This window comes from Hydra viridissima, unplaced genomic scaffold (assembly GCF_058129835.1).
Source record: "Hydra viridissima isolate aposymbiotic clone 2 unplaced genomic scaffold, HvirCarnegie_v1 scaffold_1, whole genome shotgun sequence".
NCBI lineage: Eukaryota > Metazoa > Cnidaria > Hydrozoa > Anthoathecata > Hydridae > Hydra > Hydra viridissima.
In genome coordinates this window covers 33,724,804-33,740,591 of record NW_028324300.1, presented here as the reverse complement: position 1 = coordinate 33,740,591, position 15,788 = coordinate 33,724,804, and the positions used below count along the sequence as shown (strand labels likewise).

The 15,788-nt window shown below is 28.7% G+C and overlaps 2 protein-coding genes across 2 annotated transcripts; one reads left to right on the top strand and one right to left on the bottom strand.

Moving 5' to 3' along the window:
* The first annotated feature begins 357 nt into the window (after positions 1-357).
* On the top strand, positions 358-10,149 carry LOC145191993 (potassium voltage-gated channel subfamily B member 1-like). The gene is made up of 6 exons (XM_090078825.1): positions 358-429; positions 1,938-2,057; positions 6,583-6,751; positions 7,107-7,270; positions 7,776-7,928; positions 8,208-10,149. The coding sequence occupies exons 1-6, from the start codon at positions 358-360 to the stop codon at positions 9,909-9,911; spliced, it is 2,382 nt and encodes a 793-aa protein (XP_089934951.1). The 3' UTR covers positions 9,912-10,149.
* A 3,860-nt stretch (positions 10,150-14,009) lies between these two features.
* LOC149894658 (glucosaminyl-phosphatidylinositol-acyltransferase PIGW-like) lies at positions 14,010-15,779 on the bottom strand. The gene is made up of 2 exons (XM_090092210.1): positions 15,656-15,779; positions 14,010-15,476 (listed from the first exon to the last, which is right to left on the bottom strand). Exon 2 carries the CDS (start codon positions 15,459-15,461, stop codon positions 14,061-14,063), a length of 1,401 nt encoding a protein of 466 aa, XP_089948336.1. The 5' UTR covers positions 15,462-15,476; positions 15,656-15,779; the 3' UTR covers positions 14,010-14,060.
* Between the last annotated feature and the right edge of the window lie 9 nt (positions 15,780-15,788).

Here is a 15,788-nt window from a genome sequence, read left to right as displayed (position 1 = left end):
GTTTCTAATGAAAGCAACCTATCAGGTGGGTAGAGTAGGTTTATCTTAAATGCTGTTCTTATTCTTTGTATATTAAGAATAAGTAAAAATAAACATTTATCTATAGCTAAAAAAATTAAAGATTATTGAAGGACCAGCTAAATATATTCATTTAATTAATAGTTAAAATTTATAGCAAGTTTTTTATATTTCAAAGTTTATTTCGCAACAATGGTATTATTTGAGTTTTACTTTAGTTTTGTAACAAATAATCATCCCTAAACTAAATAACTTTCACGTTATATAAAAAAATCTGCTGTCTCTTTATTTTCACATTAACATAAAATCCATCGACCGCGGCCTCTTTTTGACATCTTGATGAAGTTATCTTGGCTTCATGACAAAGTTCGAAAAGATCTGGTAACACATTCAACTGTACGGCAAACTGATGTAATTCTAGTTAACCAATTCCAAATAAAAAGTCACTTCAATATTTGTAAATCCAACCATAATCAAAGTCAATTAATTTGCCCTTAATTAAGTAAATGATTGAATTTATAAGATTCTCATCACAATTTGTGTAGTCAGCTTTGAGGATGTAGTTAAAAATATTTTAAAATTTTGAAAAAATTTAGAGAAAACGCAAGTTTTGTTTAAGTAATTCTATTCCAAAAAAATAATTTTATTCCAAAAAAATAATTTTATTCCAAAAAAATAATTTTATTCCAAATAAATAATTCTATTCCAAAAAAAAGTTAGAGTTATAAAGTTATTTAACACAATAATTTAGAGATCCAACCATTTCGTTTTCGAGATTTCGTTTCGAGAGATTAGGAAATTAACACTGACTGATTAATTTGTTCCACTCTACCTCGTGTTAATTTTGTAGTTCCCATATTTTTATATTTGACATTTAAAAAAACTAAAAAAAAATCAATACTGACTTTATGTTGGCTTTTAATACGCTTGGTTGTTTCTTTTACCCCGAACTTATACTTATAGCTATCAAAAACTCACATGAAGAACCTTAAATGAAATTTATTTTTTTGTTATAAAACTTTATCTAAATAAACTTCATTTTAAATTTACTAATTTTATTTTTGAATATTTAAATATTTTATTACAAAGTTAAAAATAACATAGGAAATTGTGCTACATTGAAAATGTCATGTAAACGCGTAAAGTTATAAAATAAAAACGAAGATATATGAATAACTCAACTATATCTGTAACGCAGAGGAACGATTACAACGGAAGTTAACTTACTTTAAGATTTTATGTTAAAAGAAATAACGTAAAAACTATGACGCAAAAAAGAAAAAGAAAAGTGCGCTTAAGAAAGTGGAACTATGCCTTTTTTCAAACTTTATATTCGATGTTTATCAACTTCAGTCAACCAAAAATTACTTTTATTGTGAAGTGTAATTTTACCAAAGGCGATTAAACCATCAGAATTCTCGTTCGGTCTTGTTTTCTTCATAAATAAAAAACCATTATCACGCGATGACGTAGCATGTTTGATAATGAGATTTTATTTATCCTCGTTGCTATATTTCTTAACATAAAAGCATATATCAAACATCGAGACGTTCTGATTTCGATACTAAACGTTTTTATCAAGGTTGATCTCTGATTGGGCGTCTTTATAGAGCGGTTAAAAAGCGTGAATTCATACGATTGCAAACAAAAGAATAATATCAAATATCTCATATTTAGAAAAAGTTGAGATATCATTTATTATTTATCAGGCATACATTTTTATTTATTTAAGTCTTTAAATGTTTTAGCCAATTAAATTAAGCAAAGGAAAAAAAAAATTATAAGAATTCTTATTAAATTAAATCAACAACAAGAAATTTAAATGCTCAGAAATTAATGCGATTGTTCTAGCGAACTTGTTTTTTGCGATATACTCAATTCAAATGGAAATATAAACGAATTAGTTTTTGCACTAATAGATTCTTCTTTACAACACTGAAAATGAAATTTGTTCTGTTCTTGTAAAGCTGTCGTTCGATTTGCTTAAACGATGTTTTGGTTTTACGTTAAAGAAGGCGTTGAAGTGGTTTCTAAATGCTGTAAGAAAAAAAAACCAATTAAATGTTTATAATTTTTTAGGAAAAGTTAACTTTAATTTTAACTACTAATAATTTTCAGACACAAGCATATTTATAACATTTTCGAAATAAAATAATGCAATAATCTCACAAACAACATTAACTTTGTCTGTTCAGATAAGAGCTATAAACACATTTTATTTTTGTTCTAGATTATAATTATAGTTTTTTAACTTCTACAATTACGCCCTTTATTATTGGTGATTTGGGTTTTTATCGTTTTCCTGTTACACTGCGAGTAAAAATCTATAATTTATGAGTTTCCGAAGCCTGCGTTCTAGGCCACAACGAGTTTTCGATTTTAAGAAAAACATTAACTCTTTATGGTCTCAAATTCAGGCTCTTCTTTTCGTTCAAGCTGTAATTTATGTTAATTTTGTTCTAATCATGCAACACCTCAACGATAACTTAAGTTTGTATCTTAAAATATTTAGCGATTAATAAAATGTGCAAATTGAAATGAAAGCGATTAGATAGTTTTGTGAGATATTTATCATAATTATTTTCACTGTTTTATATCTTTCTATTATTTTTTCATAAAATTGCGTTCGTAATATTCCATTTTATTGATTTCCTTCTTTGTAAAAGAAACAGAATAATTGAAATCCAACCAATGGTCATGACTCAGACGGGTAATTAAAACTTAATATTCAGTTTTCAAAATATATTTAGCACGCGCGCACATATTCATATATATATACATATATATATATATATATATATATATATATATATATATATATATATATATATATATATATATATATATATATATATATATATATATATATATATATATATATATATATAAAGATGTTAACAGTTAAAATAATCATGTTTCATGACAGTAAAAAATTGTACTTGCAGTAGTTAAAATGTTAGTTCAATTTTTTTTTATTACTAAACATTGTAAAATACAGAATAATTTCTCATATTTACAGATTATCTTAAGCCGTAGTGAGTAAACTCACTTTTTGCAGTTTTAAAGTTTTTGAAGCTTGAAATGAAAGCATTAATTCATAATCTCGGTCACAAGAGAAAATTATGTTGCTTGACTAATCTTAGAGAGTTTTTTAGCGCCATTGTTTTCTCAAACGTAAGTTTTTTGACTTCTTTACGACTTAAGACAATCCAAATATAAAAAGAAGAACTTGAAATTTTCTTATTCTATCTTCTTATTATATGTTTCTCGTCTATTTTCATTCTGTTAATTTGATGTTTAGTTAAAAATTTTAGGGGCCAAAGGTATAACAAAACTTTTAATACAATCGTATAACAAGAATATGTCCATTGAATCTGACCTTAAAAGAGTTAAATCCTCAGCCTTATTAATCTAAAATATGAATAGCAACAGGTTTATCAATATACTGAATTTAGAAAATTTGAAATGTATTTTGGATAATTTGCTGGCTTTTAAATGTTGGGAGTTTTTAAATATCTTCCATTTGACACTATGTTAAAAAGGTATTACTTTAGAGGTAAGTTTCTTTTTAACTTTAGTTTATAAAAACTTTCTAATTCGTGTTGGTTTAGGTTGAAACTATTTTTTCTTTACTAAAAAGAAAATAACATAAATTAAGCTGCGAGACTTCAAATGGCGTGAGACTATTTTAAAAGATAATCACAAAAGGATTTTCTATTGACTTTTTTTTTATTGATAATATTTCAACTTCATTTACTATCAACATCGTCATCTCTAAAGATTTTAACTGTTTTGTTATGATTTTTGAGTTTTTTGCTTAAAAACCACGTCAAAATTCAGCTTTCTGGCCAAAATTTTTTTTACTTAGTTTCATAAACCTGAAAGTTTCTTAACTAAATTTGTTTTAAAAACTGAACGCGTATTTTGTTTGTGTGTTTAATTAAAAGTAATAGTTGTAATAAAAAATACCAAAAAATATCGTTGAAAATATCATAAAAAATAGTTTTTATTTAAAAAAATGCTTCCTAGGGCCAAATTTTCGAAGAAAAATGTCTTCATAAATAATTTATCACTTAAATATACACTAAATTTCTTTTTTTTTTTTTTTTGGAAAATAATCAAAATGATAATTCTTTAGTTAAGAGAATGAGATAAAAGTTTTTTTTATTGCTCCGATGCCGCAGTTTATTGGATAAAGTTATAGATGTTATATAGATGTTATATAGGTGCAACTCTAATTCTATTCTATTCCACTAAAACTTAAGTATTCTGGTATTTTTTACTAATTTCATTTAATTATTAATTATAGTAAGGTATAATTTTTTTAAGAAAGGTTAGGGTTAGTAATAAAATCCGACTGTATGAATTAATCTCGAGGTCTGGTGTTAAGAATAACACTTTTAAATTACGCCAATCAAAATGTTTGCATACTTTATACGGTCAGACGAATTACAAATAAGTCTGAAATTTACAGAAAGCTTGCAAAAAAAGATTCTTTTGATTCGTAAATAATTCTATTTCATAAAATGTAGGTATATTTTTATCATAAACAGGATTAATTTAGTTAAAGCCATTTCTATAGTTAATTTATGATTTCCATGCATGTATATGCATGAATACTTAATCCTTCTGGTGTTTAAAAATTGAACTAAAAAACGATTTGATGCGTCACACCTGAAGACCCTACTAATTTTAGTTACATGGTTTTGTACAGTTATTCAAAAAAAAAAAATGCGTATGAAAATCAGCCTTAAGTTAAAGGAATAACAAGTTTGAATGAAAAAAAAAAAAAAAAAAAGGTTGAAGCGCTTCAATAGCCGAGAATTATTTCCGATTGTATTGTGCTTTTAGCTTAGACTTGATGGTGGTCTTTTGATGGTGGTCTTTTGATGGTGGTCTTTTGATGGTGGTCTTTTATGTTACTTTTGAGGTACGAGGAAAAAAGAAATTCGATTGAAAGTCTTAAACTGCATCTCCTCGTTGCATTCTCTTTTATCATAATTTGAAATAAGAAACGCTGGTATTCAATTATTAATCAATCAAGTCAGAGAAAAGAAACTTATATATATATATACTTATATATAGGCATTGAAGAAGCACAAAAGATCACTAAACGTTACACTTCTCAGGCGCAATAGAAAACCATTGCGTTTTTGTAAATTTCTTCATGTGTTTATAGAAGTGATTTTGGTGCTAGGAGCAATTATGTAAGCAAATTATTAAAATAAATAAGGAATGATTTCTTTTTGCAACTTCAATTTTAAAAACACGAAAACAAAAAACAATATTTGCTCAATTCATATCAACAATAAGGAATAGTGTGAAAAGTGCAATCTCATTGTATTTTTCACTAAAACATAGAAATCTATTTTATACGTCATTTCCTCAATTTTCTTCGTTGTTCATTTCTCGTTGTCGTTCTTATTCATTTTTTATCGAGCTTGACACGTGGTTTTTTGAGAAAGAACTAATACTTCTCAGTATATCTCAAATGTTTTTTTTTTTTTTCTATTTTCATCTTCTTTTCTTTTTATCAACTGCTAAAACTAAATATAAAAATAACAAAAACAAAAACAACAACTTTCGAACTTCAACAGAAGCAGTTTTTTTTTTGTTTTTATATTTTTTTTTAAAAAAAAAAAAAAAAAATTGAATAAATACTTATAACAGATTAGCCTCGGAAAAATATCTCTGCCTATTTTTGCTTGAATGGAAACGTGGCGGTTTTTTTTTTTTAACACTCTCGAACGGTGTTTTCTGTTTTGAATCTCCTGCGTGAGATTAGAAAATGAATATGGAAATTGTCATAGAAATTAAAAAAAAACCTTCATATGGTTTGTTATATTTTGGTAAGTTTGGCTTCTTTTCCTCTATAAACAATTAATGAAAAGACCTCCTATTTTATTGAAAAAGATTTTCTTATCTTCTAAATCTATTAAAGTTTTTATAATATCATTCATAATCATACCATTACGTAATATTGCCATGATATTCGTGAATCTTTCTTGCTTAACTGAGTATGTTTGCATAGGTTACTTTTTTACTTTTGTAAAAAAAAAAATTTTAATCTCTATATTTTAATATAATAATTTATGGAAAAATATAATTTGGTTTTTTAAGCTGTATAATTTTTAAAGGTAAATATTTTTTTACTAAAGCGAGTGCCTTCTTAATTTTTTGATTGCCTGCTTGATAAGAAACGCAAAAATTCTGTTGTTCTGGCTACGGAGAACATTTTAGGGACACCATTTTAGCATTTTATGTAAAAAAATATTTATCAACAACAACTTAGAGTTGTCTAGACGTAAAAGATTTTTGTTTAAAAACTATTTTTGCTATTAAAATATATTAAAATAAATTCAAAAAAAGCTGTTTTTATAAAAAGTTATTTTTAGATATAAAACTACTATAATTTTTCTATTTGCAATAAATATTATAATCTGTGTAGTTGTGAAAATGTTTGTTTGCTTTTTCTGACAAATTTCGCTCAAATATTCGCAGATTTATTATTAGTAGAAAAAATTATTCGAATAAAAAAATTCACGCAGCAAAATGTTTGATCAGGATGATGATGATTCTGACAAAATCACTATAAACGTTGGTGGGGTAAAGTTCGAAACGTTTGCCACGACGTTGCTAAATATTTCAGATACTCGACTCTCTTGGTTGGCAGAAAATCAACTTCAAGATGGTAAATCAAATCAAAAAGAATACTTCTTTGACAGACATCCTGGTATACCTCTTTTTAATTTCTCAAAAATTTTATAAATTCATTTCTAGGAAAGACGTCCGTCCATAGTACTCTGAATTTATGAAATAGTAGAAATTCATTTTCTATCACCAAAGTCGTTCCATTTTTTTTCTATTTATTAATTTTCTATGTAAATGTAACGAAACCTCAAGAAACTCAAGTATTACATTTTCTTTTATTATTTTTGTTTGCTAAAGTAAAGCATATCGGACGAATTTTACAGAAAACCTAAAATTTCGAAAAAATACCGAATAAAAAATATCACTGAAATACATATAAAAAAGCTTATGGAATTTCCTGATTCAGAAACTTCTAACTTCAAATTTTGTTAAATCAGGGGTATTCGTTCATATCTTAAACTTTTACCGCACGGGAAAATTGCATACACCAACAGACGTCTGCGGACCATTATTTAGTGAAGAACTGCAGTTTTGGGGAATCGACGAAAAGCAAATGGAGCCTTGCTGTTGGGAAAGGTTTACCAAACACAGAGAGGCAGAAGTAAATATTTTATTTCGAACGTTTTTTAAACTAAATTTTGACAATCGAGATATTATTGCTTTTAACTTTAATTTGTTTATTTGTGTTACTGTTTTTAAATAAATTTTGCCGAGAAATTTGTCGGTTTTTATTTGTTTACCGAGAAATTTGTCGGTTTTTATTTGTTGCGATGCATTTGTTGCTACTTTTTTTTTGTTACAACTTTCATCGTTTTTTCACTTTTTCAGCAGCTGATTTGAAAAAGATTCTTTTTTTATTGCTCTGCGTTTTTCTTATCATTTTTTATTTTATTTCTTTATCGTACTTTTTAAAAAAAGACTCAAATCAATCTAAATGATTCGGCTAATTCAAGCTTGATTAAATCAAACGAACTGATTTTCTAATTTCACCTTGGATTCGGAAGATTTCTTTTAAACGCATGGGCGGAGGCACAAAAGATATGTTATTTTCTTTTAGCGTGTGGTTAAAAATTAGAGGAAACGATATTTTTCATTGTTATTTATAGGAAGTTCTCAGCTCATTCGAGGGACCGTGTTTTGAAGATCTCCGAAAAGAACGCAAGACATCTTTTATTTCGTTACGCCCAGGATATTTCAGTAAAAAATTTTCCCGGATTTGGGCAATCATGGATGATCCATTCTCCTCGGATCTTGCCAAGGTATGACTTTGCTTTTGTAAAGCGACTCGTGTCATCATAAAATTGATATGCATGATTTAAAATTATTCTTCACAATGTGTATTTGATTTTTTTTTTCCATATTTTTTTTTTTACTATTAAATTCTATTTATATCATTTTACTTTTGTTAGAAATTAATTATTTATTAAAATTTAAGATTGTTTAATGTATGCTTTTATTTAAATATTCTATGGTGTTTTTATATGCATTATCTATGTATTTATATATATTATCTATATATTTGCTGATGTTGTTTTTAGAAGTTTTCTTATCTTTCTTGCATGATGATATGCGTTTCAATTGCCGTATACTGCATTAGCACTGACTCAATCGTAAAAAATAATAAGATTTCAAAGTTCATACTGAATAGTATCAAGTATATATGCTTGGCATTTTTCACTGTTGAGTTGTTGACCCGAGTGATCGTTTGCCCACAAAAAAAAGCTTTCTTTAAAAACTATGAAAGTTGGTTGGATTTTGCTTCAATTGTTCCTTCGTACTTGTCAATCATAATTGTTGAAAATCCTATAATTGAGAATTTAGTAATAATTCGTCTATTAAGAGTGATCAAATGCTTTAAACTTTCTTATGGTTTGCAAGTCTTCATGCAGACTTTAAAGTCTAGTTCACATGAGTTAACATTACTTTTCTTTCTCCTCTTTATTCCTGTTATTATCTTCTCGAGTCTTGTATACGCGGTTGAATACAATATGGATGCGGCATCTAAGTTTGATTCCATACCTACTGCTTTCTGGTGGTGTGTAATTACAATGACTACAATTGGCTACGGGGACATTACCCCGGTCACATTGCTAGGCCGAATCTTTGGATCAATATGTGCAATAATTGGAGTTCTTATTGTTGCTCTTCCTATTTCAGTTATTGGCAGCAACTTTAGCGTATACTATGCACATGTCAAAGCTCGCATGAATTTACCGAAAAAAAACCGTCGTTTGTTAGAAGGAAATCTCCGAGGACTGCTAAGACAACCTTTATCCCTATCATCGAGAGATAGAGATCGTCGAACAATCAAGCGACAAGGTATAGACCGATTGAACAATAATGCAATACGAAGGAAAGACAACAACTTAACACCAAATTGTATAGAAAAGCAAATGAAAAGAAAATTTGCTTTTGAACGCATCACTAGCGATAAAAATGGAAGTACAGACACAGCCCTGACGTCAAGTCTTCAGAGTATTACGGAGCGAAAACCAGACTTGTGCAAAGAAAAAGTTATTTGTGACGAAGAAAAATTTTTACTAGGGCACGTTTCAGATCAAGAATTTATGGAAAGAGACACAGCTTATTCGTTTGAAAATAGTGTTTATGAAGAGGTATCGCTGCAAGTAAATCATGCATTTGAGGACGGTGGGGCGCCTTTAAATAGAAGTAAAGAGAGCGTGACAGAGGCTTTCGATGATAATATGCCTGATATAAAAAGGGATCAAACCATAAGTAAGGAATTAGCGGTTCATGAGGATAATGGTAAATTAAACTCTTCGGATACAAACAATAAAGCCTCAACAACTAGTTTGCCAGCAATATGTGTAACCGATGAAAGCAACCGTGATTCAAATGATTTAAATGAAACAGAACTTTTTGAACAATCTGTCAATATTAAAAAATCACTTTATTACCGTTGTTCGCATCGAAGTAAAAGTTTAACTAGTATGAACGATTCAAAAATTTCCTTCGATAGCCTAAATGATTGCATAAATTTAGAAAACTCTTCGTACCAATCCTCGAATTCACTCAACGCTTTAGAAACAAACAAACTGAGTCTACCTTTTAATGTTCAAAAATTCAATTCGGACATAGGGATAGCAAATACAAAAAATATCGAACAAACAGAAGTCTTTCGGCGGCACTCAATGCTTAGGATAGAAGATTATTACGAGTTTCCTTGCGCCAACGGTAGAGATATTCCAATATTTAAAGATTTTTTCAGCATAAATACTTAATTTTAGATAGACACGCAGAACTTAACAGAATTAGATAGAACCTTTTTTCTGATATTTTTCTGACATTCTGATAGATAGGTTCATAAAAGAATAATTGTTAAATTATAATTATAAAGTTTATTGAAACAATAAAAAAACCAAAATATATTTTAAAAAATATATTTAGAAAATATATATTTTGTTGGAACGATGTTGTTCCATCAAATATATATTTTTGTAATTATATAATTGAGCAATATAATTTAAACAGTTTTGATTTATTGTTTTCTGTTCCTACTTTTCTTCAGAAACTATTCTCTTTCAAAAGGAAAGAATTCTGAATTGAGGATACCTTAAATTTATAACAAGATAACTTATTACTTTCACTATAACGCAAAGAGCTTACTGCAAGCATGAGCTTTTTACTGGTAAGTAAAAAAAAAAGAAAGTAAAACAACTTGTAACTATAAAATCGTGTAACTTTTGCAGGCGAATCAAACATCAGTTAAAATATTTTAATCGGGAAAATAATGAAAAGTTTTCTTACACTGGTTTCTTAAAGCATTTCAGAAAACAGTTATTTTTACATGCAACTGCATATGTTTACTAAGTTTCCTTTAGCGAATTGTAATATAAACAATTCCCTAAAGGAGAAAAAAGTTTAGAACTAAAAAATAGTTGTTAAAAATGTACTGTATACAATTGATAATGTTTTGCTAAAATATTTGTTTGATATAGTGTCTTATAATGGTGGCGATGATGATGGTGGCTAAAAGTTTTTTAGTGTAATGATACAAAACCATGTATAATTACTAGTAATATATGCAACAAATATAATAATACAAATACAAAATATAATAGTGATAACTACAAATATAATCTTGTTAAACAATACCATCACCTACTACAAATATGTGTTATAGTTTGTGCACGCTAATACTTTTTTGCAACCCTTCATTTTTTTCACAGATTACAAGGGGCCATATGGGGCCATGGTCTTATAACTCGTTTGATTAGAAAAAGTTGCTTTAACTTTATAATTGTTATTACGTTTGAAACATTAACATTCGTAACTAATTCAATAATAAAATTGGATCGTTCTTTATCAGCTTTTTGAAATGACTTGGCGTAAATCCTCTACATTATAAAAGATCGCCGTTTAAAAAAGATCGATATCAATTTTTTTATTTTTTTATTTTTTTATTTAATCTACGCAAAATACTTTAAAATAAACTTAATGGAAAGTTAAAAGCCAACCTAAAGGCTAATATAAATTTTCCTAATATCAATCAATATATTTGGTATTTAGAGTAGATAAAGCAAGTATGGTTATTGGAATATGATGAATGTACGATAAGAATGTCAAATGGCCAGCTACTACAATTAAAGTTCGGCCGGTGCAAAACTGGAAGAAGTCAATCGGCTCATTTAGGCATTCACAAGAGATTCGGACATCTGTGAAGAGCAGCTGAGGCACTAAAGAGAAATTGGTGATAAACCAGCAGTTATCTAGTTAAATGTGGATGAGACATTGTGGTCGTATCAAAAGGTGATGTTTAAGAGCAAACGGTACTCTTTAAAGCAATTTGCCAGTTGACTTTATGTGGCATCGATAATAATGAAGTCTGTATGTAGTAAGCGCAACCGTTGACCTAGATGACACTATGAAGGAAAGGACATCAAAAATTGTGGATGATATTTTTGTTGACGAGAATGTGGCAAACATGGAGTACGTTAGGAAGCATTTTTTGACATATTGTTTAAAAAGTAAGGATGGTGGAAGGATCGCTGGTAATGGACCATTGATTTGGTTGAGAGGAAATTATCGAGAAGGACAGTTTTTTTCTGTTTGTGAACAGTTTGTGAGTCGAGAAAGATGATGTGGTGTATGGTAGGGCGATGACGTGTGTGTTGGATGAAGTGTTAGTAAATGTAAGGAAAGTACGTGCTGATGAAGGTAAAGTGTGGGTTAATGCCAGCTCTTTAGCATTAGGAATTCTTCCTCAATTTGAAGGAGTTACCGTTGAAGACGTGACATGGCTGAGTACTGATCCGTAAACAAAAGTGCTTAGAACTTTTTTGCTTAAAGAGAATGCATGATTGAAGCCACCCAAGGGCATGTTATGTGATAAAATTAAGTTTATGACGATGGTTTAAGAAACGGCAAAGACTTAAAAACATGCAAGTTTTGGAAATGAAAAGGAAAACACAGTGAAGGCGAGGACGCAGGTCATCTGAAGGCTGACTGCGAGGTCTGGCAAATAGAAGTGCCCCTGCGTCGGAGAATTTGAGAACGACGAACTCTCCTTAAATACTCTGAACATTGTTGCTCTTGAATGTTATCCCTAGGACTTAGAAAGGGGTGTAATTGCATTGTGCAAAAGCTATCGTGGAAAGTGGTAAAAAAAATTGACATTACGTAGTTTTCCAGTATGACACAATTAACGAACTTTAACTAAAAAATTTTATAAATTTAAGTGGCTTTTTGTTGAACACAAAACTTTGAACAAAGTTTTTATAGAAGAGAAGATTTATAATTTCATTATTGTGTTCACTGCAAGGAGCAACAGGTGGTAATGCAAAAAAAGTTTTTTGATAAATTGTTTACATACGAACATTTCCTAACAACTAACATCTAGTCTATTATCCAAACTGTGTAAATATAAATATGTAATAGTTATTTTTCGACAATTACTTATCCAAAAATAAATAATTTTCGTGATGGCTGCTCATAAACCAATGTTCAAATTTTTAAAAAATTTTCAGTTTTTTTTATTACTTTTCTTTAAAACACTAATCTTGCTTTTTTTTTTTTTTTTTTTTTTTTTTACAGTTATGTCTACTGGAAAAAACAATTAGTACATTTTTGTTTTTAGACGAAAAATTTTATTTACAACGCTTTATGAGATAAAATATATCTCATAAAGTGTTGTACAAAAAAATCACACAATCATTTAATATTTCAAATGAAAAATGAATTACGAATTCTTTAAAATCGTATTATAAAAAAGTTATAAGTTATTTGAGTTGCCGTTTGATAAAAACCACAGAAATTCTTTTTTAAATCACGGAGATGATCAAGCTGACGAAGATTATTCATTCGCGGCCGTCTTAGAACAAATGTTGTTGACAGTCTCCGCGATTTAAAAGGATAAATTGTTTCGAAATTTTTGAACTTTTCCACTTCAACTTTTACGACTTGTTTTAGGGAAACCCTAATTATTATTTTAAGGAACCCCAAACCTTCATCCTTTTACATCATCGACCTTAAAGATTTAAGTTTGAAAAAGAATCAAATAATTTGATATCCGAAGAAGCCACTATGAAAGATGAGATCTCTAATATTGTAGAAGTCACTATGAAAGAAGAGATCTCTAATATTGTAGAAACCTGTATCGAGTTATCTGATGACATTTCCATTTCAGTCAAACATGCCATTCAAGTTATTATGATAAATGACAAAGCCCAAAGCTGTGGTATATGTTGATGTTTACCAAATGACATTAACAACATGGTCTAAGTTATGAAACTTCCTTGTTTGTCTGATGGACTGCAATACGGATTATCTACACTTCATGCATGGATAGAATTTTTGATATTTCATAGAAGTTGCCAATCAACAAATGGAAAGTAAGAGGAGACGCTTTCGTTAAACAAAAAAAAAATCAATACTCAAAAGTCATTCCAACAAAAAACGAGACTTAATATTGACCACCAGAAATCTGGAGGATCAGGAATATAATATGATGGTAACTATTTTGAAAGTTGCACATAATCACATAGTTACACATAGTTTGTATATCAAGTGGACTTGAAATTAATATCAGCATGTTTTGCTGACTGTCTGGAAACCGCAAAGCTCTACTTCTAACTTTATACAGGTTTTATATAGTTTTGTATATAGTTTTGTGTATAGTTTTATATAGCATTGTGTAATATTTTCTTTTAAGTAAAGTTTCATTAATATTTGCATAGAACTCCTCTATTTGCAAATTTATTCACAAATATAATTTTGAACAAATTACTCAGAAAACATTAGAAAATTCTGTATTTTTCAGTACTAGAACTTGGATTCGCTACATAGAGAGTAGAGAAGGTAATTGAGGAAAACCAACATTATTTCAAAAAATATAAACTACCATTTTTTTAAAACTACAATCAAACAGAAATTTACAAATACCCAGAAATAAAGTATATGCAAGTAGTTAACCAGTTTAAGATAAGTATATATGTATATATAATAAAAAAACTAGTTAAGTGGGACTGCTCCAAAGTGTTAACTAAGAAATTTATAGCACCTGTCATCATGTTTGCTAACAAAAAGTAAACCAACAAATTTTGACTGATTACTCTGTATAAAAAAGGTATTCTGTAACTGATTAATTCATCTTTTTTCTTTCCTTTGACATCTACAACTGCTAAGGATATTATATCAACTGTTAAAAAGCCAAGAAGGAGAAAAGCATTAAAAGAAATCTGGAAACAAAAGTATGAAAAATTTGCCATTTGTCGCGATATGGGTAAAGAAAAATAATTCAAAATATTTGTAATGGTGCATCCTATGACAAACCACAATGCTAACCAACACACCTTGTTTGCCACATTGTAGTTTGATTTGATCAATTGTTTACCAAAAAACATGCCGTAAAAATATATACTTAAATATCCAATAGTTGAAAAAATCCCCTCTCTATTTGCATCAACAAAACTATTTCTCTGGTTATCACCATTTAAACCATTTTGAATTCTGAATGTCAGTCCACCAAAGCTTAACATAATTTGATATAAAATAATAATTGCAAACGAAATCATAACAAAGCAGGATTGCTTTTGTAAAATTGGAAAATTATACAATAATACAGTAGCAAAAAACTTGATGCAAGCAAGAGTCATAAAAAAGTTCCAATGAACTCCATATTCAGTTACATGTTCTTGATATTGGCTTCCTTTAATTAACAGGACACGGAGAATTCCTAAACTCAGCAAAACTACTGAGCTCTTGCATGTATTTAAAAAACTTTTAAAATTTATTCTACTCTGCTGCTTTACTTGTGCTGAAGTTAAAGCTGTACTAAAAACAATAGCACCAACAGCGCAATCCATAACACCTATACCATAAACTTCAGTTTTTGCAAATCTCCTAGGAAATATGTTAAAATCTACTGCTAAAATACAAATAGCTGAGGCAATCTGAATATTAGCTTTGTAATTACTAATGTAATAGAATTCTCCACTTTCTAAATTTTTAGTAAAATCCATAAATCTTTTTAGAGATATTTGTGATGTCACCAAATGAAATAAAATAGACAAAGTGAAAAACAAAAATATTGCAGAAACACTAGAAAAACTTGAAAAAACTGTAAAAGAAAGCACCATAGGGATCACAATGAAAATATTATCCAGAAATAATTCATAAATCCAATGTGGTTGATATCGCAGTAAGAGACGAATTACATTTGATAATGCACAACAAAATACAGAAAATGCAGCTATGGTATATATTTCTGTCAAAGTAGTGCCATTTGTGTTAGAGATAAACAATTCCTTCATTTTTTTCTGCTCAGGATCCATAATATTTAGCAGCTCCTAATTTATAATTAAAAAAAACTCTGTATAATATGTGTATATGTTTTGCTACATACGTACTTATTTAATCCAGCTAATTTATAATTGTATTTTCTATATACATCATACTCAGCATATTTACTTTTATTAGAATAAATAAAGCTAATGCATTGTATATCGTATAGTAGTATATTTTTAACCTTAATTCATCTAGATAGGCTCCTCTATCGTTCAACTTGTTCATATAGAATAACATAATATTATTTATTACATTGACTCGATTAGGCACCGGCGCACAGTGGGCCAGATATATAGGATATGGTGGACAAAACC